We start from the raw sequence: 27693 nt of genomic DNA, 5'->3' as shown, positions 1-27693 counted from the left end.
GGAGGATGGCAGAAGGGACGGAGGCTCTGCGCTCTCCGTGGCGGACACAATAACGCATGAGCGCTTCCAGAGAAAATTAACTGTTTCCCTTTATGAACTCGGCGCAGTGAGATGTGTGCGCTCTGAGGAAGGTAAGGCTTCTTTCTCTCCTCTCCTCCCTTCATCCCACAGCTTACTTCACTGGCTGAGTGACTTCTAATTTCCATAATGGATCGTTATGATTATTTCTGATTCTTTTCAATCAGGAGGAGGATGTGGTGATTGTTTTTTTTAATAGGCCACTGATGAGCACATTGTGAAAATTGCTTTATTTCCACCATCCGTTGCTGATGCTAATTCATGCTGCCTAATGTTCAGTAATTGTTTATTTCTTGCATATTTCAAAACTAGTCAGGTAAAGTTGCAATGTTTTATATTTATAATGGAAAAAAAAAATCAACAGGCTGGTTCCCTTTGCAGCCTCATTTATTCTCACAACATTCCCCTCAACAGGTAGGCCATCTTAATATAAGAACACTGATGTGAAATGGGATATAAATCTAGATTCTTTAGGAATACAAACAAATTGATAAAGGATTATAGCAAGATGGAGCTTAGTGAAATTAAAACATTATGTTCCTGTGGGATTGATCTGCCGTTTGGGACTAAGTGCAAAGAACACAACCTCCCCAGATGGATGAAAGCACAAGACAAACCACTTACTGTAACTGTCCTTTCTGAAGGGCAATGTGCAGCCAGTTGTTCAAGGTTGATAAAACATAATGAGTAATGTCATGCAGGTTTTGAGTTATGACTGGCCCCTCTCACGGAGAGTGCAGCTTTTTAGAAATGTGTAGTAATTCATCACAGCAGTGCACTGCTCCAGAGACCTGACACAAACTGTTGTGCTACAGTGTTTGTAAGAATATATGAACTCTAGTGGCCTGCACCGGCAGCAGAATAGATTAGCATGTTGAGAGATTAATGTGTGTGCTTGACAAGGATGTTGGATTTCTTTTGTTTGATGTGAATTCAAATAGTGATTGTAGCACTCTTGAAAACATTTTCCGGTTCCAGCTTCTCAAATGTGACGATTTGCTGTTTTTTTTCTGTTTTATATCGCAGTGAATTGATCTTGTTGAATTGTTGGCTGAACAAAAGCAACTTAAAGGTGTCTTTATGCCTCTAGTAACTTGTAATGGGCATTTTTTGTATTTACTGGCATTTGTCAACCCATTAATCAAAAGATAAATTGATGCATTTCCCAAGTAATCGATTGATTGATAAATCAATAATGGAAATAACTATTTGTTCCAGCATTGACTTTAGGCAGAGAAGACAGTAAGTAAGTAATCAGATGTGTCGCAGGTGAGCTGGTTAGACAAAGTGCTGAAGCTTTAATCTTTGCTGCTACAATCTTGATGGAGAGTGTCTCACAGAGTATAATGAATGTGTAGGGATCTGTGTAGCATAATGCAGAGGAGGTCCCGTGACAGAGAGATAGCAAACCCCTGCTGTAAAAAGAAAACAACCTCCTGATCTGCTGCATAGACAAAATGTTTAGGCACAAAAAGAAATAAGTTATGGTAAGGAAAAGTTTGGCTTAAAGCACCCACATGTGGTGGCACAAACGCAGCTGGAAACGTGGCATTGGGTCGCTACAAAACACACATGCGTTTAATGGCACAAAAGCCACTGGAGACACAGTTACGGGTCTCTAAAAAACACACTCGTTTGGTGGCATAATCGCAGCTGGAAACATTGCATAGGGTCGCTAAAAAACACACACGTATAATAGCATAAAAGCTGCTGAAAATCCAGCAACCAGTCACTAAAAATCGTCCATGTTTGATGGCAAAAACACTGCTGGAAATGCAGCAACAGGTCACCAAAAACCACCCATGTTTGGTGGCTCAGATGGAAAATGGAAATGCAGCGATGGATCACAGAAAAAAAAAACACGTTTGGTGGTACAAATGTCACTGGAAATGTAGTGATGAGTCGCTAAAAAACAGCTACAGGTCTCTGAAAAAAACATGTTTGGTGGTACAAATGTTGCTGGAAATGTAGTGATGAGTCACTAAAAAAAACTACAAGTCTGTAAAAAAATGTTTGGTGGCTCAGACACTGCTGGAAATGTAGTGATAGGTCGCTAAAAAATACACACACGTTTGATGAAATAAAAGCTGCTGGAAATGCAGCATCTGGTCATTACAAGTACACATCATACACACAATAGCCGCTGGAAATGTAGCGACCAGTCACTAATAATCGCCCACATTTGATGGCAAAAACACTGCTGGAAATGCAGCAACAGGTCGCCAAAAACACCCATGTTTGGTGGCTCGAATGCCACTGGAAATGCAGCAATTGGTCATGAAAAAAAAAAAAAAACCACGTTTGGTGGTACAAACATTGCTTGAAACGTAGTTAATGGTCACATCTGATACGCCACAGTTGCTGCTAATTGTTAGTCACCAGCAGCAGAATGCATCACAGTAAAAGCATATATACACACAGTCAGGCCACACATAGAAATAAAGGTACACGATAAAAAAAACAGTTTTGAATATACACATATGGTCAAGTATGTAAATCACCATGTCTCCCCAGTAGTTGGTAATGCCAAAAGAACCTGAGCTAAACAGCTGTCATATATCTGCACTATCTATTAGAGGCGCCTCTGTCTGTTTATCCAACCTTAAAAAGTATTTAGAGACAGATAACACCAGTCAGGAAAACATGGAAAGAATCTAAATACTCTGTGCAGCACAGGCGAAGTTAATGTGAGGACATGACAGAATACAGAATACAGAATTACAGAATATCAAACTCCTCATTAAGACTTTAGAGGCCAGAGTGCCCAATGTATGTATCCAGAAAAGTTCCAGTATAAGAGCATTGTATTTGTATCTCCCCCTCTGCATGGATGATTTATCACCTCATTCCACCATACCTTAGAGTGGAAATATTGTGCTTCAGCTTTGAGAGGTGTACAGCCACAGGGCTGGATGGTTCATTGTTCCTGATAGTACTGCAGTGTTCAGCAATACCAGCTCAGATCAGTGTTAGATCACTGTTGCTTTCCTTCATTACCAGTGCGTCTAAAAAGTTCACTTGGTCATTGCCAAAAATCTCATTTCACTCACAAAACTGTCTCATTCAATCGTCACAGCATTAAGGGTATAATTTCATGTGCTCCAACTAAATGCCCATGTGGATTGGCTTATACTGGTAAGACCACCAGACCTTTAAAAACTATTGCTGAGCACTGCAGAACTAACAGAAATGATTAACATCTTGCACTGTGGCCCATGTTTGGTGGCACAAACGCAGCTGGAAATGCAGCACAGGGTTGCAAAAAAAATCTGGTGTTTTTTTGTTGATCTGGGACAGTGGTCTGCAGCTTGGCAGCCGTCACCCCTTATCACACTGTGCGCCATCCCATACACAAGTGGTTTACAAACGAAACGGGCAAGCCAAAATCTCAAGGCACTCCTGTATTTATATCTGTGCACAACAGCTTCTATTACGTGTGTTATTACTTGTATCAGGACATAATAGAAGAAATAAGACAGGTAGCTTTCGTGATACTGTCTCTTTTCTTTCGGCGGTAGGTCGTCTTCACTGGTGCTTTGTTGTAATTTGCTCCGTACAATAAAGCGATGCATTGTCCCACTCATGGCTTTCTCCTTTTAAATATTATCATCCCTCACACTGGCTGCCAATCAGGGCTTTAGATGTGCCACACACTTATATTTCCCATGCGCAAATGGCGACCGATAGGTTCCCAGTGAAGGTTTTTCAAATTAAAGTAAATTAAATCACATTTTTTCAGCCAGAGTTTGCCTCTTTATTACGAAATGGGTGCGCACAACATACCGATACAGTCAGTTAAAAATTAATTCACAACTTTTTGTATAGGCCCAGTCAAATATTGCAATAATGATGTGTGGTTATGTGCAGCTCACGTGCATGTAATCAGAGCTACGTCACTTTAGATACATTGATAAGATACGTATGAAATGTACAAGTGTGACACAGGAACACTCAAAACCGTCAGCACTATAATTGAAATAATTGAGATAGATTCACCTGTATCTCCACGACACAGGATTTACAGTCCAGGTACACTCAATCAAAGCCAACAGCACGTTCACAAAATACACTCTGAACACAAAATAGGAGACTTTTTAAAGTCACGTCTAATATTAATAGAGAACAAAGCCTAAAAAACAATTGACAGGGCGTCTAGTAGCTCACATGGTGGAGCAGGCAACCTATGTACAAAGGCTACGTCCTTGGTGTAGCAGCCATAGGCTTGTTTCCGACCCTTGGCCCTTTGCTGCCAGGTTAATGACAGAGACTTCACGCACAGACGCTGGCTTATGGCCCCCCTGAGCACCTGGGCTCCTGGGCCCATGCCTCGTCAACCTGTTTTGTAATCCACCCGTGTTGTCAGGAGGGCTCATGCTAATATTGTGCACATTTCCCTTGTGATTGTAATGCTGTCCTGTGCTGTGCTGATTGAATATGCCCATGGTCAGGCTACATTAAGCCATTTAATATGCTCACTAATATTCTGTCTCCTAAAACAAAATCCTAATTATGATTCCAATATGAAGTTTAATTGGCTGCCTTGCTTCAATTGTGTAATGGCCACTCAGGCTGAGGCTAACGGGAAAGTTTCTTCAAGGGCAAAGCACCGTCTTTCTGTGAGATCCACTAATGCAATAAAATGAGCAGTGCACTTTGGATTTCAGATGTAAATTGGAGTGTAATGATGTCCGCTGATAGCTTTTAATCAAATATCTGCAGGGTAGGGGAGAGGCGTGCGGTCCCACTGTTGGGACGCGCCGCTGGTCAGCTGAAAGAAAACACACTTAGGGATGCAACTAGTGATGGATTTCTATTAATCGCCAGGAAATGTTTTAAATTAATTAAATAAACATGTATTTTAAATTCATAAGTGTCTCTCAGAGGTTAAGGGACTGTGTCCAGAGATATTCAATTTAGGGACTGTTCATTGTTTATTAGGGGAGGAAGTGGGTGGCTAATTTCTGAAGCAAAAAGCAAATCCTCCTCACACATCCCATCATCACACAAGCTGTGTGTGCAGCTCAGCAGAATACGGGTTATTGTTTTGCTGAAAAAAAGCCCTCTAATGAATGATTAGAGAAAAGTAACATCAAACACTGAAAAAAATACTGCAAGGTATTACACCATAAAATCAAATCATGATCTGACCCCTCTGTCAGATGGACCGCACCATCTCACAGCACCTGCGGGGGGATGGGAGCATCAGATGGTGATAACAATACATTTATTTATCATGTCGATATATGTAACTTATATTGTCAGTGATTTAAGTCACTAAGTAAATTGTAATGATCCATTTAAAGGTCAACTATAAACCTTTTGTGGGGCCCCCTGTTGCTTTGGTCTGGGGTCATCTATACCTTTTGATGCCCCCCTGAGGGTGGGCCTGCACACACTCACACATCACAGCGTGCACACCACCGGCATAGTAACATGAGCATAAAGCTTATCAATAACTGGGCATAGCAGGCGTTGTTAAATTTAAAAACATGAAAAGGAAATCCTGGAGTTGGAAAGTTCTTTTAGTGTGAAGGGGGTATAGAGAGGGAATGACATGCAGCAAAGGGCCGTAGTAGGTTAGGAACGAACCTGCAGTCACTGCAGCAAGGACAAAGCTCCACTAGGTGAGCTAATGGGTGCCCTTATTTTATTTTTTATTTTTTTTATAGAATCTGGTTAGTATAAACGACTTTTATCTGGGAAATATTTAACAGCGATAAGATAGCACTATTTTAAGCTTAGATTTTGTTATATTTCCTGATGGGAGCGTTCGTGGCATGTGCTCAAAGACTGTCAGAAATTTAAAAATCCACATATAATTTCTGTTTTTACAGTTTCTGCCTGTGATAAATGACGTAGTTTTGGTGTTTTCTTTTAAGAAAACATGCCTTTTAAACTCACTGGAGGGTTTTGGGGGTTAAAAGTGTAGAATAAATACAAAATACACCCTTTTAAAGTTTGTTCCTCCCCTTAGCTAGCCTGGAAATCCAGACTCAAATCTAGAAAGATTTTGAGTCCCTCACCGATACGCCCTTCCTACCCCAGGGGCAGCACTAACTGAGACATATTAAATGCAGCCGCACACTGGATAGCACAATAGCCAATCAGAGCAAAAAACAAGGTGACGTATTCATTGCACTAAGCCCCATTGTGTTGCCAACCAGTGGGGCTAACGGATATATTATGCTTTTGCCGTATCCCGTCGGTAAAGCAGTCTTCTGTTCCTCTCTCAAGGAAAAAGGTAAGTGTAGTTGGCTTAGCGTTTCTTCCAAAGCTAAACTGAATGGACGCGGTCCTTCGGCAGCCGCCATCTTGGCTGTTTACTTTTCGATTCCTACGGCGTAGCGCTGTCCCAGAGCCCGCCTCTGTCAGATAGACTGATCTGATTGGTCCGATGGCGATTCAGCCGGCTCTGCTCGTCGGTAGTCTGGGGCCGTTTAGGTAAGGAACCGGAACCAGGGTGAGAGAGACAGGATCCGGAATTCGATGGATGCACCTATACGTCAAAATAAAAGCACCAAGCTAATACAAATGTGGTGAAACTTTTTAATTTAAAGAATATAATTTACAAGAAAAGCCCCAAGCCCTTAAGTTAACCTTTTTCTTTTATTGTAAATCGATGGTGCGCCAGAATTTAAAGTTTTACTTTGGTGAACACTTTTACTTTGGTGAATTGGGTGATTTCCGGATCCACTCTCTAGACTGGAACCAGAATCCAGACAAAATTCAGAGTGAATGGAAACCAGGCTCTTCGCCATACATGAAGAGCCTGGTGATGTGAGGCTAGCTTGTCAGGGCCAGATTCCCGTGCAGAGCAAATTTGAATTTGCTAGGGGTGGGGCATCTGGATTTCCAGGTTACCCCTGAGCCAAAATTAAGAAAAACATAAGTCCTACTACTACTCAGTACTTACAATTTTTTTGACATGCCTATCCCGTCGTGCAGCACCCCCTTCCTCTCACAGATAGCAAACACTCCTTTAGACCAGTGGTCCAGATTTCTCCTTACTCATTAGTTCGAGGCCCCACAGTTTAACACATTCAGTGTCGTACTTGTGTTCGGCCATGTCGTTGAGCTAGTTTGCTCTCTCTGTCAAGTAGCTGTCCATTAGTCACTCACTCTACAGCAGAAAACAGCACTTCAGCATAAAAGCTCTGCGCTGGAATTTTACCCTACTTAAAAGATAAAGTGTGTTTTTCATACACTTGACACATTTGCAAGTCACTTGCCGTCCATTCAGAATGGGCCCACTTTTGCCACCAGATGGGAACCACTGCCTTAGAATACCATTAAAAAGAGACAAATCATATTTTAGAGGCTGAAATGAGCAGTATTTGGTATTTTTGCTCGATAAATGATTAACAGTTAATCAATTACAGCTTCAGGAAGGTAGATAGATTAAATGCATTGACATTTTCATGCTCTCTTTCCGGTAGGGCACAGGTCAACGCATCAATTGGTTTTGTGACATTTATTGTTCATTGTTATACAGACCCACTCCATACTTGTAGGTCAGTTGACTCACTCAAGCATTTCTTTCTCTTCAGTTCTGTATCTTTTGTTTTGGTACCTCAGGACTGCCCCTGTCCTCTTGACAAAACCCAAGCAGCTCGACAGAGTTTCTCTGATAATCCTCCATTCCTGGAGGAAGAAAATTATGAATAAAAGATGCCAAAAACTCGCAGCACAAGGCTGGAGAGGGGGGGAAGGCAGTCAATAGTGCAACAGACTGAAAAGGTCATTTAACACATCTTAGACCACTTCATCATTTTGTCACAGCCCTGCTATCACCCTGCCCCTTCCATGCTAATACACGCATGAATGAAACATGAAGCGAAAGGATATGCAGAGGAGCCTTTACTCTGAGATTAAGCGATGTCTTCAGCCTCGGGCCAATCAAATATAACGTGTGAGCTGAGCAGCTGCAGGACGTAGATGTGACAGTTGTCCCACACTTGCTGCTCTGGTTTTTAACTTCAGGAAAAGACGTGTTTCACTGAATAATGTTGATGCATCTTTGCTGCATTGTTTCTACTATAACACCTCAGGGCAATGCTAATCTATTTCCTGCCTGACACTTTGCACAGTAGTACTCAAACACAGGTGGGCTGAGGAAATAAACTTTTTAGACGCGGTTAATCTCCTTTGCGCAGGCACTTCACCGCACCGAGAAATCTCATTACAACTGTAAATGTATTCCAAATATCACTGCGTTTATCCATCCTGCCGAAACAATCCGAGATATCCATTCACCGCCTATTTGGTTTCACTTCCCCCTCGGGCTACTGACGTTGGAAATCCAAGCATCAAGTGTTTATTTGGGTGAATTTCGTTCCGCCTCGTGGTGGGATGTGCAGCAGGCAAAAGCCTTTGATCCTGCACGAACATGTGACAAGCATGACTCTGCTCTCCGAAAGGCTTTATCGCAACTGCTTCTTTCATTCTTTTTTCCTCGCCGCCGTTTATCTCACTTGGTGACATCCCAGATCTCCAACACGTACGCGGAGAGTGGTACTGAGTGGGACTATCAGTGGGCCCGAGCCTGTGCCTCGCTAATATAGTGCTCTCCTGGAGGTTCAATTCCTGGCTTGTCATCCGGCGTTTGAGTTAGAGCCCAGCTTGCAGACGCGAGGCCTTCAAGGAAGCCATCACAGCCTCCTGCTGAATGTCTGATCTTAAGAATATATATATCTCGGCTTTCATTTATCTTTGTCGACCCTGCATGGCTGGCTGGTTTTCTCATAATGCCACAGATGATTTTCACTTTGCCCCCAAGGATCCTTATGCTGCTGTGGTGTCCTTGTCTTTCACCCTGTTGTCTTTGATCATCTTTTTCCCTCCCCTCTATTATAATACCAACCAGCCACAGTGCACACAGGCTCACAGTAAAGAGACATTTTCCTTTATATCATGGATACTCAACTTGCTGTGCCCGAAGGCCACATTTGCAAAATGACCGGCAGCGAGGGGCCAGTTAATGAACAAACAGGGATAATAGCCTATTTATCAGGACAGATAATAAAAATGGTGTTTGCTGTCCTCGCTCATCTCTGACAATAGGAAAATCCAGCTGCAGCAGCCCCATAAAGGTCAGGTGTACACTGGGGCGTTTCTAGGATTTCAGGATATTTGGGGTTTAGCATGGATCTCCGTGTTTCAAGCATTTTTTCCTTTTGTTTTTCATAAACATGCTCTATTTTGAGACTTTTCCATGCACTCCAGCACCTTATCGACTTTTAAACTGCATAAAAAAATCCCCAGTGTGAATCAGCTTATTTAAACTGTGAATTAGACAATGCTTGGCAGGCCATCTGGACACCGTGGGCCGTGAAGGTCCAGTGTGTAGGATTTAGGGGAATACAGTGGCTGCTGCTGGTCTTTCAAACAGGGGAAGGAAACACCTGAACTGTACTGCACAAACAGTGAAAATGAGTTATATGGCTTATGGAAATAAGGAAATCCAGACGGCACTCTGTCGGAAGACTCCACTCACAAATCTCCGCATGGGACTGAGCTCGAAATGCGACAATGCCGGTGTGTATTTCGAAAGCGCTGTCAATCACAAAGGGGTTCAGCCTTTGAGACAATTCCTCCAATCAGCATGCGTACACAGAGCGTCCTCTCCCGCCTACCGCTCCATTAGGTCCCAGGGAAGCTGAGCCTCCCTGGAAGTGACAGTTTTGACGCATTTATCCAATGACCATCTCACTTTGCTGCATGAAAAAAACCTGCTCAGCGCTGTCTCATAGGAATGCTTGGAGGCTCCGCATCCACCGTGTTGACACGAGAATGTATGACAGGGAGTTCGCGTTTGAAAACTGGTGATAAACAGCCGATGTTTGAACATCATAGTCATGATATTAAACGCATCCTAGTGCACATTTAATGCAATGTAAATTCTTATTTTAATGTAAATTCAATAGTGCATATTTGACCATTTCTTCTATGAAATTTTAGGGGAAGTTCAGCCTCCCTTGTTGTCTCAGAGCAATCGCCCCTGGGGGGATATATTGGCAGAAATGGAATATAATATAGTAAGTGTGTTTCCTTTAGCGTATAACCACCTGTAAATAAGAATGGTTGTGTTCTCGTTACCTTATGATGAGCTGTTTATATCTACGTAAGGAGCAGGTCCTCATGTACGGAGATCAATTGCACCGTAGTATTTCTACAGTAGTCCAGAACGGACAAACCAAACACCGCCATAGTTAGGAACCCCTATGCAAGGAAGCGGGAAACTGCTTCAGTCAGAGTTCTTAGGGGTTCAAATCACCTGGTCCATGTGTTTTGGAGAGGAGGAGACTTCTGCGGATAATTGAGCTCCCTGCAAAACCCTCTGGAAAGTCTGGATCCAACCCGGTCTCACTCCGAAGTCGTCGAAATCTGGCGCTTAGGCAGTGACTTGCAGCATTAGACACTGACGAAAAAAGCCATCCTTTAACGTTGGCATGATACACAGCCGGTCGAAGATATAGTTTAATGGCGCTCGGTGGCATCGGGGGAAACGGGGCAGGACAAGAACAGAAGTTAAAGCGGTGAAAGTCCAAGTAGGGCCGACTTTCATCTGGGAGAGCAGTGTTTGCATCTCATAGGATTCTAAATCCAAACCCTGTTATTTTTTCCTAAACCCAACCACGTGTGTTAGTTGCTGGAGGAAAAAAATGTCAATTTGAGTACTGACGTAGTGCTTTTATTTTGAAAAAGACTGAATGCAAATGGTAAGTATTTTGAAAGAAGACAATGCATGTAACAGGCAGAACTTGACATGGCGTCCCAGACTATCAACAACCAACACACCCAGGGTACCTTTCACGTCATATCTGGACGTGGAAAGTCCATGACCAAACGTGGATATGCGACGAGGTCCGAGTGAGGATGTGTTGCTGGATCTTAAGTTAGAGGAAAAAGCAGAGCACACACTGGCAGATGCTTTGACCTGCAGCTTGTCTCCAAAACGCCCAACAGTGTCAGAGAAACACTGATTTGTAACCTGAAACAGCTTCAGTGTTTTTATCAGCTCAAATCATTTGTTTTTAAGAGGAAGTGACCTGTTTGGATAATTTGGCTCTTGGTAAAACCCTCCTGAATGATTAACACTGAAAGAAATCTACCTAGGAGAAGTTTCAGCTGGGTGCAATCTACAATCCTAACTATAAACCACTAAACCCCCTCCTAAATATTACACACTGTTCCTTTGAACCTGCTGATCTGTCTGTTTAAATAAAGGTTCAATAAACATCAGATAAAGTAATGGGATGTTTTATGGCGGCTGTTTGCTTCCAAAAAGACATGTAGGCTGTCGTGTTTTTTGGATGAAAAGGAAATTGTGAATGCCACTTACGTAGTTCACTCAACCCCCATTTTCTCTAATGCAGCTGTAATGAGGGGAGAAGAATGTGCAAATAGAGCGGCTGTGTGCTGTGGAAAAAAGAAAAGACTACTGAGTGATATTTTTACACTTTAATCAAAACTGGGTGCTGTGTGGTGATTTATTTTTTTTGCAATTTTCCTTTAATGTGTTCTATGCGTGAAGTTTTGATTAGTTCCCACGCTGCGGAAGAAAGAGCAGCACTTAAGAGGTAATGAGCCTGTTTGTGGGTATTTATAAAAGCCTTGGATTATGAATGTGTTCTTAAATCTACTTTTATCTCTTTTCTTGTTTTTAAAGGTTTCCTGCGATGAAGCCTGTCAACGCGGCTGAACGTGACATTCCAAATTCATCAGTGGCCGCCACTTAAACATGAATATTTGTCATTTCTATTAAGCTGCTCCGGACTAAAATGACAAACTGTGGCAGTGGATGACATTCTGCCAAGGGACCCGGGCCAAGGCCACGTGATCAATGGAGCGCTGGCAATCTACAAATGAACTGGAGGAGCGGTTGATGCAGCAGGAAAAGCTTTTATCCTCTGCATGAGGAGCAGGAAAAGGCGGAGGGTTGAAACTGTAGTAATTGAGGAACAGATGTGGCATGAGTGTCATCAATCTGCAAGCCACTTGCACAATTTAATACACCCAACAGATTACAATGTTTCCTGCTGAGAACATTAGTGTATTCTCCGCAGCGGATGGCTGTCCCAACTGCAGCTCCTCCACCCACCCAGAGGTGGATGTAGCCAAGGCGGTGGTTCTGGGGCTGGTGCTGGTGGTGTTTGTAGTGTTTGGGGTCCTTGGCAACATCCTGGTCATCCTGTCAGTGTTGTTCCACAACCACTGGCGCTCTGTGACACATTACTTCATCGCCAACCTGGCAGCAGCAGACCTGCTGCTCAGCGCCGCAGTCCTGCCCTTCTCCGCCACCTCGGAGGCTCTCGGGAGATGGGTGTTTGGCCGGTCCTTCTGCAGCGTCTGGGCTGCTCTGGATGTCCTCTGCTGCACCGCCTCGATCCTCAGCCTGTGTGTGATCTCCATCGACCGCTACCTGGCTGTCAGCTACCCTCTGCGCTACCCTGCCATGGCTACGGGGCGGCGAGGCCTGACAGCTGTAGCTGCTCTGTGGGGACTCTCTGCAGCAATATCCGTGGGCCCTCTGTTTGGCTGGAAGGAGCCCGACCCAGAAGATGAGACAGTGTGCCGAATCACGGAGGAGCCCGGCTACGCTTTGTTCTCAGCACTGGGATCTTTCTACATACCTCTGGCCATCATCCTGGCCATGTACTGCCGTGTGTATACCGTGGCAAAGAGAGAGACGAAAACCCTCCGGAAGGGCAGCAAGGGAGAAGGGGTTGAGACAGACGGGGTGATGCTGAGGATACACAGAGGGAACTCTGCTCAGACGGGGAAGCAGGAGGAGGGGACCCCAACACATAAACGCACATCCTTCTCCCTGCCGAAGCTGCTGAAGTTCTCGAGAGAAGAGAAGGCAGCTAAGACGCTCGGCATTGTTGTCGGGTGCTTCATTCTGTGCTGGCTCCCTTTTTTCCTGGTTTTACCCATTGGTAGGTACCTCACTACACATCTGCTTCTTATTATAGACAAGTCACAAAGGTAAAACTCTGCTTTTAAGTTGTTCAACTAACAGTTGCTTGCAGCAGTTGTGGAGGAGTGTTATCACTCATTTGGTGTTTCTGGCCACCTGGCAATGTGAGTTCAGTGATCTCTTTTAGCTCTGTTTTTGGTCTCCACCAACTCCTGTCTGCATCTATCTCTGTCTGTGCCCGCCTACATGCCAGCCTTATACCAAATCAAATCAAGATTATTTATATAGCACATTTAAAATCAGCTGCATCAGCGTACGTCATCCATCTGCGCCACCATAGGTAACTTACTCACCTGGAAGTTGCAGTCCCTCTGCAATTTCCTTCAATGCAGCCTTTTTTTTCTCCTCACGGTCATGATAGCAGCTGGAGGAAACATCAAATAAACAAGTCTTCTGCTGCCACAGCTCCACCAAACTGTCCTTTTTGTGGGAGTTCCACAGACTTCTTTTTGTTCGTTGTACCGCCATGGCAAGCGATCATTTGTTTGGGTTTAGCGCCGGTATCGCGGTGACCATTGTGTCATTTCGTGCTGCATTTCTCTTGGTTGATTAGTAGACGTAGGACGTAGCAGCTGTCACACTGTGAGATAGTCATCCTAAATTTCTGACACTGTCAGAATTTTATCTCAGGTTATCTTTGGTCGCAAGACGTTGACAACAGCCATCCTTGAACCTGTCTCACAGTGCGACGTAAGACCACCCTTTTAGAGCCACGACCAAAGATATTGCCACGTTTCTCCCACGATGGCCACCTTTCGTCTGGGACAGCCCAAAATCGCACAGTGTATACCGGCCATAAGGCGCTCTCTTTGTCGTCTTGATGTTCCAGTAAAATCAAACATGTTTAATATTATTGTAAATTATTAGTCTTTGCTCATGCAAATACTGAGGTTTATTAACGTGAACATTGTCAACAATAGGTTTGCTCTTTCCAGCACCAAACAAGAAGCAGCAAACAAGGTAGACAATAATCACGATGGGTGAGAAAGGAGGAGAAATTGTTGGAGCTGTGGAGTGAACAAGAGTCTGTGTCTAAATCTTTTTTATTTTTTAAATCTCATAGTGCAGCTAACTAACGGAGGCTGTACACAAATACAGTTTATCTTTATGAATTATACTGATACCTAATTGATAATAATACTGTTGACACACATTTGTGTTTCTAGAGTTGTGTGTTTTGCAGACATGTAAGAAAAAAATTTAAATATCGTATTTCTTAAAAGGGAGTTTTGCGTGATATTTTCAACCAGAAGCAGCACAGGGAATCATCTCAAAAGGAATCCAGATGCAAGGCCTTTGCACAGAGTCCGTTTTTTAAATCCCTTCATCCGAAGATTCCGATGTGTTTTATTATTCTATTCTTTGTGAAAATTTGCATTACGTGACAAAATGAAAACACACATTTCCTTCTTTGCCTCTCTCCACTGGAGTTACCTCTCTGGCTGACCCACTCCCTCCCTGTCTTTCACTTGGTGCCACAGCTGCATGAAGGGGTGAAGCTGTCCTTCCTTTCTGTCCTCCACATTCTTTGTGCAGTCCACATCCTTCTCCTCGTCAACATAATCCACCTGAATATTACCATCTGACCTGTTGAAAGTGAGCTATCTGAGTTATGAAATGATTCTGTGTGACCCTGTTGCTCTGTCTTGTCTCGGCTGTATCCTGCTGCCACATTTTCTTCACTGATTCTTGGTCAAACGTCTCTAAAGGCTCTGACGGTGTTACGGACTAGTCAAGTCTAGGGATGTCAACAGCTCAGATGATGGGCTAGCCCTAACCTGGAGTGTGTCATTGAAGGAAACAAATGGAGGAAAGAACAGAACAGCAGACTGGTTTGCCAGGCGTGAGAAATAATACAAATAGGCCAGCTTACCAGGTCCGCAGGCTAGGTGCATTCAGAGGCTGGTCAGTCAGTCCAGGCACCGCCAGCTCCATCCTGACTCTTCCCGGTAGTTCAGTTTTTTGTAGTTAAAATGGACCCGAAAACAAACATAAACTGGTTTCGCTCTCAAAGAGTCGTTGGCTTGGCTGGGTGTGTGTGGCTGCCGTCCTCTTCAGCAGCACTTTCAAACGGGGCGACTCCTCATGACATGGCAGCAAACATATTTACTCTACCGCACTCACACACCTGAACCTTGTCACCTCATTAACTAACTCCAGAGGGTGCGTGCGCACCTCAATGACGTGACGTAAACAAACACACAGCTCAACCACACCTTTATTTCTCAGTGGAAACCAGTCCAAAATGTAAATGAAAGACAAGGAAAAGAACTATAATCCCCCTATCACTCCTAACAGATGGATGCGAAAAACACAGAAAATCTAACTTGACAAAAGTGTCGGACTCGGTGTGCAAACATGATTGACACAATGTGAGGTTATATTATTTTTAGATGTGTGACAACAGTGGACAAAAAAAAAACAGACTCAGTGTGCAAAGGCCTGTAGTCTTGAAAATAGTGACCCTGTCTTTGCAAAATCTTATAGTTTGTGACTAAAAACTCAAACTGTCTTTAGATGCGAGAAGGTGTCAGACTTCAGTTTGTTAAAAAGCAGTTTATAAGTCTTCTAGATTATGGAAGGCATTAGCTGCTAAATGCTCCACCTGCTAGCCTCTAACTGTGTCCATCTGCTGTCTGGTGCTGAGCAGGTAGTGCACAGTCACTGAGAGCAGCTGCCTGCTGGAACGACCCCGTGTGAGATCAGAACAGTAGAGCAGCAGAGCAGACAGCGAAGCAACGAGCTGGAACTCACTGTAAATCCACAGAGAGCTGCAGAGTCTGCTGATAATTCTCTGTGGGTTCATCACTACAGTATAAGTGACAGCTTTCACATCCACGCAGTGTTTTCACAGTCATTTAATACAGCAGCTTTAATGAAATAAAGGATGGGAGCCACAGATTCTGTCTCTTTCTTTTAATAACCCATTTTGTAAGACAGTTTAATTATTTGGTACATTTTTATGCATCTATTGTTATTTTCTATTATTTTGTTTTAATACACAACAGAAAGTAATGTGATACTTCTGCAGTGATTTACTGAAATCACTTAAATCACTGATAACACAAGTTATATGAATCAACATGATGGATAAATGTCATTTTATAATTAAAACACATTTCTGATAACACAATATGAATTCTGATGATACACTTTTTCAATTTGACCAATATCTAATTGAAGTAGCCTCAAGATTCAATCAAAAAATGAAGAAAACAATGATTTGTCCACTCCTGGTTTGATCTAATGATTTAATACTTTGAACTAATTTCCTCAATCATTGATTTTATTTTTCTCTATTCATTCATTGGAGGACATATTTTAGGACCGGGACACATGACGACCCCTGCTTTTCAAACTAAGAAAAACAAGGTCTTAACACAGAGAAGATACAAAATGCACATGGAATTAATTTGATTATAAATGCAGGAAGTATAGAATATGTATAGGGATCCCCCACCACCCACGTTGGGTGTGGATGAGGGGCAGTGGTGTAGTAGTAGCTGATGAGGTGGTACTACTTAGTAGCTGGGTAAGTTACAGAGGAGGAAGTGGGCATACTCTCTCTATATAGTCTAATGTTTTTTTGTCTGATAGGTGGGTATACTGTAATTGGCCAGAAAAAGATGTGGGTAAACCCTATATACCTGCGTATACCCTCCACTACACCACTGATGAGGGGCCAACTTTTGAAAGTGTTGTCCCTCTGCCTGCATTTCCTTAGGGTTGGCCCACTGTATATACATGTGTTAGGCCAAGCAGGACCAAAGTCCTGGTGGCCAATTGTGGCACATGAACCAATTTCAAACGGCCCGTGCCTTTTCTTTCAAAACGTACTATATGACTAACACAGGTTAATCAAGCCAGATCACTTTGCATTTTTTCCGTTCATTTCAAGATGGCAGGACTATGATACAGTTTGTAGACATGCGCCAAGTAGAAACTACGCAAGAGGAACTCATGAGTTTTCTTAAACAGAAGGTAAACAAGCAACTGAACGGTTATGTAACAGCAGATATTTGCTGTAGCTTTCAGGAGAGGTGGAAAGTTAAATACTTTTTCACTAAAAAAGCATATGCCCCCTGTTTTTTTCACATTATCTCATCTGGTCCTCGTTCAGAAAAGTCTATACACCCCTGTGTTTGGTGATTCATTGTTCTAATAGGCTGGTTATTATTTGCCTTAAAAAAGACAAATATGCAGCTTTAATTTGATTGTAAGGATCAAAACATTTACTGGGAACAAGCATTCTCAATGTTTAGGGGACCCATTTTCATTCAGATAACTTGAGGTGAGAGTTTAACAGACCGCTTTGAAAATCGCCATGAATGGAACAACTGGTGAAGTAGCTGAGACTAGACACACAAGACTCTGGAGACAGCTCAGGTAAAAAGGTAGGTTTGGTACACGGAAGTACCATCAGTGGAGGCAAACAAATCCAGGGATGAGGAAGAGGCAGAGTCAATAAACAGGCTACATCCAAAAAAAGAAAAGAAGAGGACACAGGGAAACAAACGGCTGGAACGCTAGACACACAAAGAGCCAAGACGAACAGGCACTGAGAGAAAACAAGACACACACTAAATACTCTGGTGAGGGGAAGGATAACAAGACACAGATGAGGCTAATCAGGGTGGAACAGACAATCAGACACAGGTGAAGTCATCAAAAGGGAGGGAAAACACACAGGGGCAGGAGGTGAAGTGTTTCCAAGTAAAACAGGAAACAACATGAATTAATAAAAATAAAAATTTCACCAAAATTTGACAAGCTATGCCGACATGTTTGTTACCAATTGATGCCTTAGGTTGACTAGCTTAATAAGATACCACTATCTTCACGCCAAAGACAAAAATAATGACCTACAGCCATCTTCACTAGAGGGGCAAGTGGGTGGGGCAGTTGTATCAGGGTGGTCATGGCCAGCCTGGTGTCATCTTGGGTGCACTGGAGCTTGTAATTTTGAACCAATGAGGACTGTTACAAACTGGCTTCCAGGCCAGGTATAGAGAAATCTTCCATACCATGCTATGACTTAGTCATACCAAAAATTAGGAAAAATAAATAAATTTGGCCACACGGGGAGCCTCAATGATCCGTCGCATTTTAGCCATTTTCAAGCATTTTTCTGTTGTTATAGCGCCACCCACTTGCCAATTAGAGTTAAATTTCTCCAGTCACCTTGAGGCGTCCTGTTCTACATATCTACCAAGTTTAGTAAAAATCAATATGGCGGTTAGGCCTAGATAAGAAATTAGCTCTCTAGCGCCCCCATTTTGTTTGATGGGGTCAATAATGGAGGGGTCCCCTCAGATTATGTGTGGTCATATGCCTACAAAGTTGCGTGGTGATGGGTGAAACCCTTGAGATGTTATACACCTTTATGTGATGAGCCATGCCCTCCGCAATATTCATTGCCTTATAGAAGCTCAGTTTGAGTAAGTTTTCCAACTTTTGCCAAGAGGGAACTTTAGATATTGGTCCCTAGATTATGTTCACCCAGTTTCATGCAGATCGCTCAAACTTCCTCGGAAGAGATCGATTTTGTGTTTCTCAAAAAATTCAAAATGGCGGAAAATCTATATAACCGGAAGTTGTGGGTAGGCAAATGTGTTCCTCATGAGGAGAGGCATCTCTGTGCAAAGTTTCATGTTTCTACGACATACGGGGCATGAGATATGCCCATTCAAAGTTTGCAATTTCAATCGGTTGCTATAACGCCCCCCTTTGGTCAACTGATGTAATATTGCGTCATTCACATCCTCCCATGACCCTCTACCACTGTGCCAAATTTCACATGGATTGACCAAGTCAGTGAGGAGAAAAACGTGGAACAGACACACAGACACACACACAGACAGAGTTTTCATCATTATATAGTAAGATATAGTAAGATAAGATACAATCGATCAAGGAGTCATATCACTTTCAGCCATCATCTTTGTGTGGCTTCAGAGCTGCAATTTAGGAGATGGTTTCAAAATCTTTCACAGGGTGTATTGGCTGCAAGATGGACAAAAGGGTCCTTTAGGATTCTGGAAATGCTTAAAGCAGCAGCAAGTGTTGTTAAACAACCCTCTGTGCTGTTGAGAGTCTGCCACAGATTTACCGTATCTTAGAGAAAAACAAGTCTTTACAGGAGCTGTGTGAGTTGGACGCAGTGGCAATGTAATGAGAGGCACAAAATGGGGCGTAAAATTACAAAAAAAAAGAACCTTGGAATGATTGATCTGCTGCACACTTTGAGGAAATAATGTATTCTCTCAATCCAAAAAGGGATTTAAATGATTCAGAAATTAATTGATGTCGTAATGAGAGTTTTAATGATTTATTATAGAGGCCTGCTTTATACTGAAAAATATATAAAATGTTAATTAAAATTTTAGCAGAGGAAAACCTGAATAGAAATGAACTAATTAAAGATTAGTCCACCATTCTAGTCAAGCACACGAGCTTCACTTAGCAATATCAGGAGCTCGGGGAAAAGGTAAATGTCCACCAAGCCAAATATTCTCAACTTTATCTTCAATAAATTACACCTACATTTTGTCAGTCTGTCAAAGAAGGTGATAAGAGCGATGGTATCGGAGCTGAAGAGAGGACAGAACCCAACGGTTGTGAAGCACAATCTAAAATCTTAATTGCTTCTGAAATAACTCTTATGGCTTGACTGAGATAAGTGATTGTCGGTGTGAACCAGTGTGTATTTAAGGGTAATAGTCTGTCAGCAGTTACCTCCCGGGTCACAGATGGCGAGATTATTTCTGAAATGTGTTTTGTTACTCACACTGTAATCTTATTGAAGGAAAGGACAATCTATTATACGGGATGGAGGAGACGTGGATGAAACACATCCTCCGGACAAATAATATGCATTATCTTTTCCCCTCTCTTTTTATTTGCCAGTGTGTACATTCATAACCGGCCATATTAAAGGCCCCGGGGGTAATCCAAAGGTAAACAGAAGGGTCGCTTTACCAGAAACAGGGAGCTAGTGTTTGCCTTTAATTGATTAAGAGGTCTTTTAATACAGGGATTAAGATGACACGGCAACTGAAGTCAAGTTATTAAAGTTTGACTTTGGTTTAACTTTCATGGTTATGTTATTATTTATCACAGGTGGAAATAATAAAGTGAATGACGGTTTGATTCCATTTAGCTGCTTCAGTTTGAGTGTCCTGGTGCTGTGCATGCTGGCTCACTGTCACAGTGGCATGACTTACTGGGACACCTTAATAGCGCAGAGGCATTGTCGATGTTACTGGTAACACCTGTGCTTTTACTGATAAGTCAAAATGTCCACTGTGAAAAAAGGCCAAGAAGTTAATCATCCATTTGATACAAAGCTTCTCAAATGTGACAGGGAGTGATGTTGTACTGTGATATCGTCACGGCTGTGATTCAGTCGTAGGCACGAGGCCGCAGGCAACTGCACATTGGATTACTTGCTTGTTTACAAGCAAGTCCACGCAAACTAAGAAGGCCAGCGGAGGGTCGCCGCGCACGCTGCACCGCGGCACTCAGACCAACAGCGACAGCGCCTGCCAGAACATGTGCCACGAGAAGTTCTAGAGAAGAACGAGAAGATTACTTGCTTGTTTACAAGCAAGTAATCCAATGTACAGTTGTTGAAACTGCAAACTTTTTCGTTAATTCTTGTTCTTCCTCCAGGAGCGCACACAGCACTGTCGAGCGGGCACTTTCGTTGAGCTACAAGACTACAATGACCACAACCTTGTCGTAAACAACCCCCTTTCCTAGTCCAGTGGCAGATTACTACCAACAATGTGGCTTCCTATAGAAAACCAACTGATTACACAAAATGTCAAATAAATCATCACAAAAAACAACAGTTTGCTACGATTTTATGTCAGAACATCAACGAACACCACTGACCACTTGGTGAGTTTCATGCCTTTGAAAATGAATGTTCGGGGTGGTTTTAGGACAGATTCACACATGGCCATAGGCAGCAGTGTTAAGCCAGGAAGTGGAAAGCCAAATTCTCAGAAAATGAGCAATCGTCATAACGTTGGTCTTAACCACTCTATTTCATCATAAACAACCCAGAAATGGGGCTCAAAGTGCAAAATACCAGACTTCTCCTTCTAATATTACATTAGTTATATCACTGAACACAGGAGAGAAAAATGTCAAACTCAAATTACACATTACCAGATTTGATACTGGTCACGTGTTGGGATTTTCCAAATTAAGCATTATTTCAAATGTGGCATTTTCCAATTAAGACCTGGGATATGTCGGTATCATTCAGGTTTTTGGCACCATTCTGTTGGAGCCATAATATAATTTTTGTTTACTGTATTCTTATCCTAACACAAGGAACATACACATGCAGTTATTAAACTGAACCCAGGGTGGAGCATTCATGTGTGAAGGGCGTATAGGTCAGCTCCAGATGATGGGAATCACGTGTGTGGAACGGGAAGCAAACAGTTTTTGACCATGTTATGGAAGCATGTCAAAAAGCATTAAGTATTGCCGTGTAAAACTGAATTTGCTGAATGGAATAATAATTACATATGGACAATGCTGTTACCCCTCTGTGTTATGGTGAGCATGTGTGTATCATACCGAGAATAAATGGATCACCAAATCCAAAGAGACAAAAGGACATTGATATATTAGCCAGAACAGACGTCCAGAACAAGTTCACCCGTTTGTCCCTCAGTGCCTTGTTTAGACATTTTATTTTGTTAAAAAGTCACTACAGTATTCTTTGGACATGTATACAACACATTCTGAATACCGTAAAACTTCAGTTAAAGCCTAGTCCCTTTTAATAGCCTGACAAATAAACTGTCTCAATTAGACACTTGGTCTGGTTGTCAAGCAGTTCCTTTTTTTCCATAGAAGTTCTTTGGAAGTATAAAACCAGGTGGTTGTCTACCTTAAATCGTGTCTATTCCATAGTTACCCCGTAACTTACTCATATTCCTTTAGTCTGTAAGTTCTGGTACTCAGATCAAAAGAATCCAAAGGGTTATATGTCATAAAAATGAGTCCAAGTTGTGAGTATTGCTTTAACAGGATAAAGTGGTGTTATATCAGCATGTCAGATGCCGAAATCCTCGAGTTCCATAACTCTCTCTCTCTGATGCGCTGTCTGTCGTAGCTATATCAAATGATTGATTCATAATTGATACACTATCTGAAGCCGTTTTAGCATAAACAAGACTAAATATAAGAGAGGCTCAGACATAAAGTTGCACTTGTAAAGTTTACTCGTAAGAAAGCCAAAGAATTAGTACATCATGACAATTTATAATGTCTGACAAACGAGCAGTATCAGTTGACACACCTACAGCTTTCCAGTACACATTAAAAAGGTGCTTCCTGTCACTTAAGCCACTGTTTTCCTGTTATTCAGGCAACCAGCTCCGAGAACAATTGCTTCTCCTCACATAACCAAATTTGGCCTGAATCAACGCCAGATCATTTAGCTGACGTCACGTCAGGATAATAAGATTATGTTAGGATCATGTTCACTATAAAGCCTAATTTTTAACCAAGTAATATTCATACTGGTTTCAATAAACAATTTGATTGTATTTTCTGATCTTTGCTGAGCAACAGTTTTGTGTGAAAGGAGTTGAAGGCCTGTCCCATAAATATGCTTGTTGAGTTCAGTGATTTAAGCAAATAATTGCCTGGGCTATTAACTGTTTTACAGTATGCGTCTAAATTTGAGTTTTTACTGCAGTTTGCGACACCCGTTTACAGTCAGCTCTATGTTTTGGCATGAATACAACTAGCCAACAGTTGTAGCTGTGGAGTAAAAATGCATGCCCAAAGGAAAATCCAACATTTCTGGTCGCAAAGGAGAAACACACCTACCTTTACACATTATCAAAGACTTGGATATCAGCAGGTTTTGGATATATGCAAATATCGCAACGCTGACCTTTTCAAGAAAGAAAGAGTGAGGCTGTGTCTGAATAGTCGACAAGTCTTTAGCTGGTGGAAAACTTGCAAAATGTCCGATTTTGATGCAAGTCACTCTAGCCCTTTCACTTTTCCATATTTTTACATGATAAACGACATGTTAGGGCACTTTGATCAGAGTGTGCACGACTGCATGTGAAGGGCAGTATAAGGGGAGTATTCATTTTCATGGCATTTTCATGAAATTTCATGGCAGTCCATTTGATAGTTATCAAGACGATTCACTCGGATCCACAAATATATAACTCTTGGTAGCACTAGACAAAAAGTCAACAGGTAGAAGTCATTTTGATTCATCAATCAGGAACTATGTTATGTCTGTACAATTCTTGCCAATCCATCCTGTAAATGTTGAGACAGATGCTTGTGGCATCATGGGAACTTGTCAGAGGCATACATAAGTGATCAGGATACATCCTTTGAACAACATGAATATCTGTACCAAATTGCATGGCATCCCATCTGATAGTTGTTGAGTTATTTCAGTCTGGACCAAAGTGGTGGACCAACCAGCCCACCAACTTTGCTATTCATACAGTTGAGCTGCCCTCATGGCTACTAGCGTATACTGAGCCTTTATTATGTAGATCTAACAGCAACCCTCCTGTAGTGTTGTAGCTATTGTGATACACAAGCTATTGAGGCCTGAATCATTTGTGTAATGTTGTTGGGTATGTTTTGCTCTATGAACACATCAGGCAGGACCTTCCTCTTTCCCCTCGACTCCACTGTTTGACTTTCTCAGAAGGGACATCAAGAAATTCAATTACAAGCAACCAAATAGACCAAATAAAACACCACACTGGAGCAGAATGGGCTTCTACTGTGAGATGAAATGGAATGAACCAAACTATTGCTCCCCTCCTATGAAAGCTATTATAGATAACAAGCACAAGGCTTAATGGGCTGTAATGCTAGGAGGCATCCTCAGTCACCCTGTAGCCTCCCAAGGCAGCCAGTCATCGGAGAATAGTTATGCATTTCAATTGAGACAGACCTTCACGGCTCACAGCACAGTGCTCATTCAAGCTTTGAGGCAATGATAGACTGAGATTTCCAGACAGAGGGTTTGAAAAAAGCCCCTGAATTTTTTATTTTGTATTTTTTCCGAGCTCTTCAGATGGAAAGCCTGTTTTGTGCTGAAAGCACCTGCCTTTCACTGCAGCTGCAACCATGCTGGCGTTACTTGTACAGTGTGCTTATGAAATGTGCTGCTCTTCAGTGGCATCATATACAGTACAAGGCCGCTGTGAAGCCTTGCTTTTGTAAACACTGGTTTTGCACAGTGGGTTTTCATTCATGCTGAAGGTGTTGGAGGGGGTCAAGGCTCTGCAGGTCAATCAAGCTTTTGAACAAGAAAACTCTGAAAAACGTTTTCCAAATGCACCTGGCTTTGTGCACGGGGGTATTGTTATGTTGAAACAGGAAATGGCAAAACACAAACTGGATCACAATAGATGGAAACACACTCAACTAAAATATTGCATGTTGCAGCATTGCAGCAAGATTTCCTTAACTGGAACTAAAGGTGCTGAAATCATTAAAAAACAGCCCCATATCAAAAGTATGTCCGCTTACTTTTGGCCATAAAGTTTCACATGTGTTACCAGCTCACCCTCTTTCCCCTTTAAGGGCAGTGACCTTGTGGGTGACCTGTGAGGGTGTGACATGTACTTCATGGTGTGCTTTGATGTGTATGTGGAGGGAAGCAGCTCTCTTTGGGTGTCAGGGTGAAGACACAGGCGGCAAAGAGGAATGATAACAGTAGAGTTAAGTGTCTAAATAAGCTCAGGGCTACATCTTAACCTCGTGAGAAGCCAATGTTTGTTGTGCTGTTGTGAGACTGCCATTGTTAGTGAACAGCACCAACAGTGATACCATCCTTCCTTGATAACTCAAATATGATAGAGTGGTCTGGATCGCTCTGCAGAAGGAAGGATGGTGCCATTGTTGGTGACGTTTACTAAAAATGGCAGTCTCACAACAGCACAACAAACATTGGCTTCTCACAAGGGTTAAGATGTAGCCCTGAGCTTATTTAGACACTTAATTCTCCTGCTGTCATCACTCTTTGCCGCCTGCGTCTTCAACATGACACCCGAGAGGTCTGCTTCCCTCCACATACACACCAAAGCACACCATGAAGTACACATCACACCCTCACAGAGTTCCCACAGGGCCACCGCCCTTAAAGGGGAAAAAGGGTGAGCTGGTAACACATGACTTGAGTCAGACTCGAGTCCAGCTCAACTTGGACTCCAGCACGAATTACTTGTGACTTCACTTGGACTTGAGTCTTTTCGCTTGAAAATACTTGAGATCTTTCCCCGGGCCCAAAATAAAAAGTATGTGATTTAAAAAGTGTGTCATGAATCAATCCATTTCCTCAAACTACTAACATTAATGCTCTTCATTCCCAGCAAGTCAACACATAATTCCCCACATCCACAGTGTTTGAACCAATCAAATAGCATCCAATCACGTTGTAGAACAGAACCATAAAGAACTAACATTACACTACTCAGTGCCGGCTGGAAAAGATGATACGCAAGATAATTTTATTCACTTAGAAAATCAACACAGAGGTTAACATAAAACAAATTGCTATATGCAAAAGGTGCAGGTCGAATATTAAAAAGATGCAACAACTTCCAACTTTGCAAGCTGCACAAAGAACAGTCGAGGCAAACATTAACATAGTTAGCAAGCTCATGGTTAGCTAATGTTAGCTTAACAGCTAAGGAAGTTTTTAACAAACTGGTTTTTAACAAATAAATGCCAAAAAAGCATCCATGATTTTTGTATTGTATTGTTGGCATTATTTTGTGAAAGAGCGCTTTTTGACTTGGGATTTGAGTGTAAAGACGTTTAACTTACCTGTGACTTGCAAAACAGTGACTTGGTCCCATCAGTGTCAGGTTCCAGAAGCTCAAAAGAGAAATCCCATGAGAAAAATGATGCTGAAAGTTTGACAAACTGGTTTGGAATGAATGGAACTGGGCTGATGAGGAAATAAAATGCAGGTGAGGGGGATGAGTGAGGAAGGTCAGGCAACTACAGAGCAGATGAGGAAAGTGGGAGCAGGTGTGTAGATGGGTGGGGCTGTCAGGTGATAGGAAAAGAAGGGAAAGTCTGAGGACATCTAGTTGATAGGTGGAAAATGGCAGTGAGGGGGCCTGGGGATTAAGACAGACTGTGACAATTAATTGATTAAATGTTTTAAATTTAAAGCTCCCTAATCTCTTTCTAGATGTAACAGGGTCTGAGGTGTACTAGTGTCTGTTACTATTCATATTTTGATTTGTGCATGTTTGTGTGTTCTCTAGGATCCATCTTCCCGTCCTGTAAGCCCTCTGAAACCATCTTTAAAATAACCTTCTGGCTGGGTTACCTCAATAGCTGCATCAACCCCATCATCTACCCGTGCTTCAGCCAGGAGTTCAAGAAAGCCTTCCACAACGTGCTCCATGGTCACTGCCTGAGAACCGGTATGCCGGCTGCCAAACCACAAGGACACATCCCCACCCACTCCTCCAGTCCTTGCCCCACGTCTAATACCTCTGCTCTCTCAGCCCAGAACTGCATCACTGTTAACTCGTGGGGCTGCTGCAGGGCGCTGTCAACCTCCTCGTCATCTGTCTGCGGTCCGGATCAGGCTCAAAGTGCACAAATCCAGAGCAAGACTCTGCTGAAGGCGTGGTGTCTCTCAGCGAGTCGAACGTCGGTACCACAGAACCCCAACAGTCAAAGATCAACCAAAGTGTTACGCCTGTCTCTCGGCGTCACAGGAGAGGCTGTTTGATTGGCATGTTGAGGCAACGATGGAATTTTGAGCGTCTGATCTTGTGTTTTTTTTGGGTTTGCCTCGTGGAAATGCTTATGTACAACTTTTGCATGTATAAATATATTCCTCAGAGTGCAGGGCCAGATGATAGCGGGACTTAAAAAGGTAACTCTGTTGCCTTAAGGCTTTATACTAGTGTAAAGGCGAGTGTCAAATAAAATATGATTTTGGAAAGTGAATGAATAATATTTTGCCTGCACTCTGCAGCTGCTACCGACCTGCTCTTGAACCGAGTATTACATGTCAAAGCATCCGATAAGAGCAACTTAGTGGTCAACAAGAAGACGACTGTGGAGTGCAAATGCACAGCACAAGACTTGTGGAAAATGTCTCTACCTTTGGCTTAAAAATGCAAGCCAAAAGCCATTTTTGCAAGTATGAACATGAGGTTAGTGGGGATCACGATATACACGTGAGAAGGAATAAAACAGAAAGTAGAATCATATTAAAATGACATAGTGAAAGAACTCCAGAGACAGGATTTCCTACAACATTAGTGGTATTTCTACAGATTGCACAAAAGCCCTTAAGGGCGCGATACTCATAAATCCTGGTGTAATTAGCACTCACTGACAGCTCTGAGAAAGTGGAAGCTGGTGTAGGAGTGTGTGTATTACATGTGTGACCTCCACTTTAAAGGGGCTAAACTCTCGCAGGCTTTGATTTTGAAATACCTGTCATGGACAAAAAAAAAGTTTGGCGCTGTTGGAGGGAAGAGAAATATCAGTTGATATTTGTGGGAAAACCTTACAACACACCGCAGTGTGAAACAACAGCCCTTGATGCTACCCCTCTGAAGCTTTCAGTGTTCGGTTTTTTGTTTTTG

General features: G+C 42.5%; 1 protein-coding gene across 2 annotated transcripts; it reads left to right on the top strand.

Moving 5' to 3' along the window:
- On the top strand, positions 1-27693 carry adra1ab (adrenoceptor alpha 1Ab). 2 transcript variants are annotated; one of them, XM_049603514.1, is made up of 4 exons: positions 1-131; positions 11747-13016; positions 26350-26511; positions 26596-27693. In XM_049603514.1, exons 2-4 carry the CDS (start codon positions 12107-12109, stop codon positions 26823-26825), a joined length of 1302 nt encoding a protein of 433 aa, XP_049459471.1. In that variant the 5' UTR covers positions 1-131; positions 11747-12106; the 3' UTR covers positions 26826-27693. The 2 variants fall into 2 exon arrangements, with proteins under 2 accessions (XP_049459471.1, XP_049459470.1); XM_049603513.1 differs by having other exon boundaries at positions 26350-27693.

This window comes from Epinephelus fuscoguttatus, linkage group LG18 (assembly GCF_011397635.1).
Source record: "Epinephelus fuscoguttatus linkage group LG18, E.fuscoguttatus.final_Chr_v1".
NCBI lineage: Eukaryota > Metazoa > Chordata > Actinopteri > Perciformes > Serranidae > Epinephelus > Epinephelus fuscoguttatus.
Note: the sequence above shows the minus strand (reverse complement) of the source record. Positions and strands in the feature narration are given on the sequence as shown.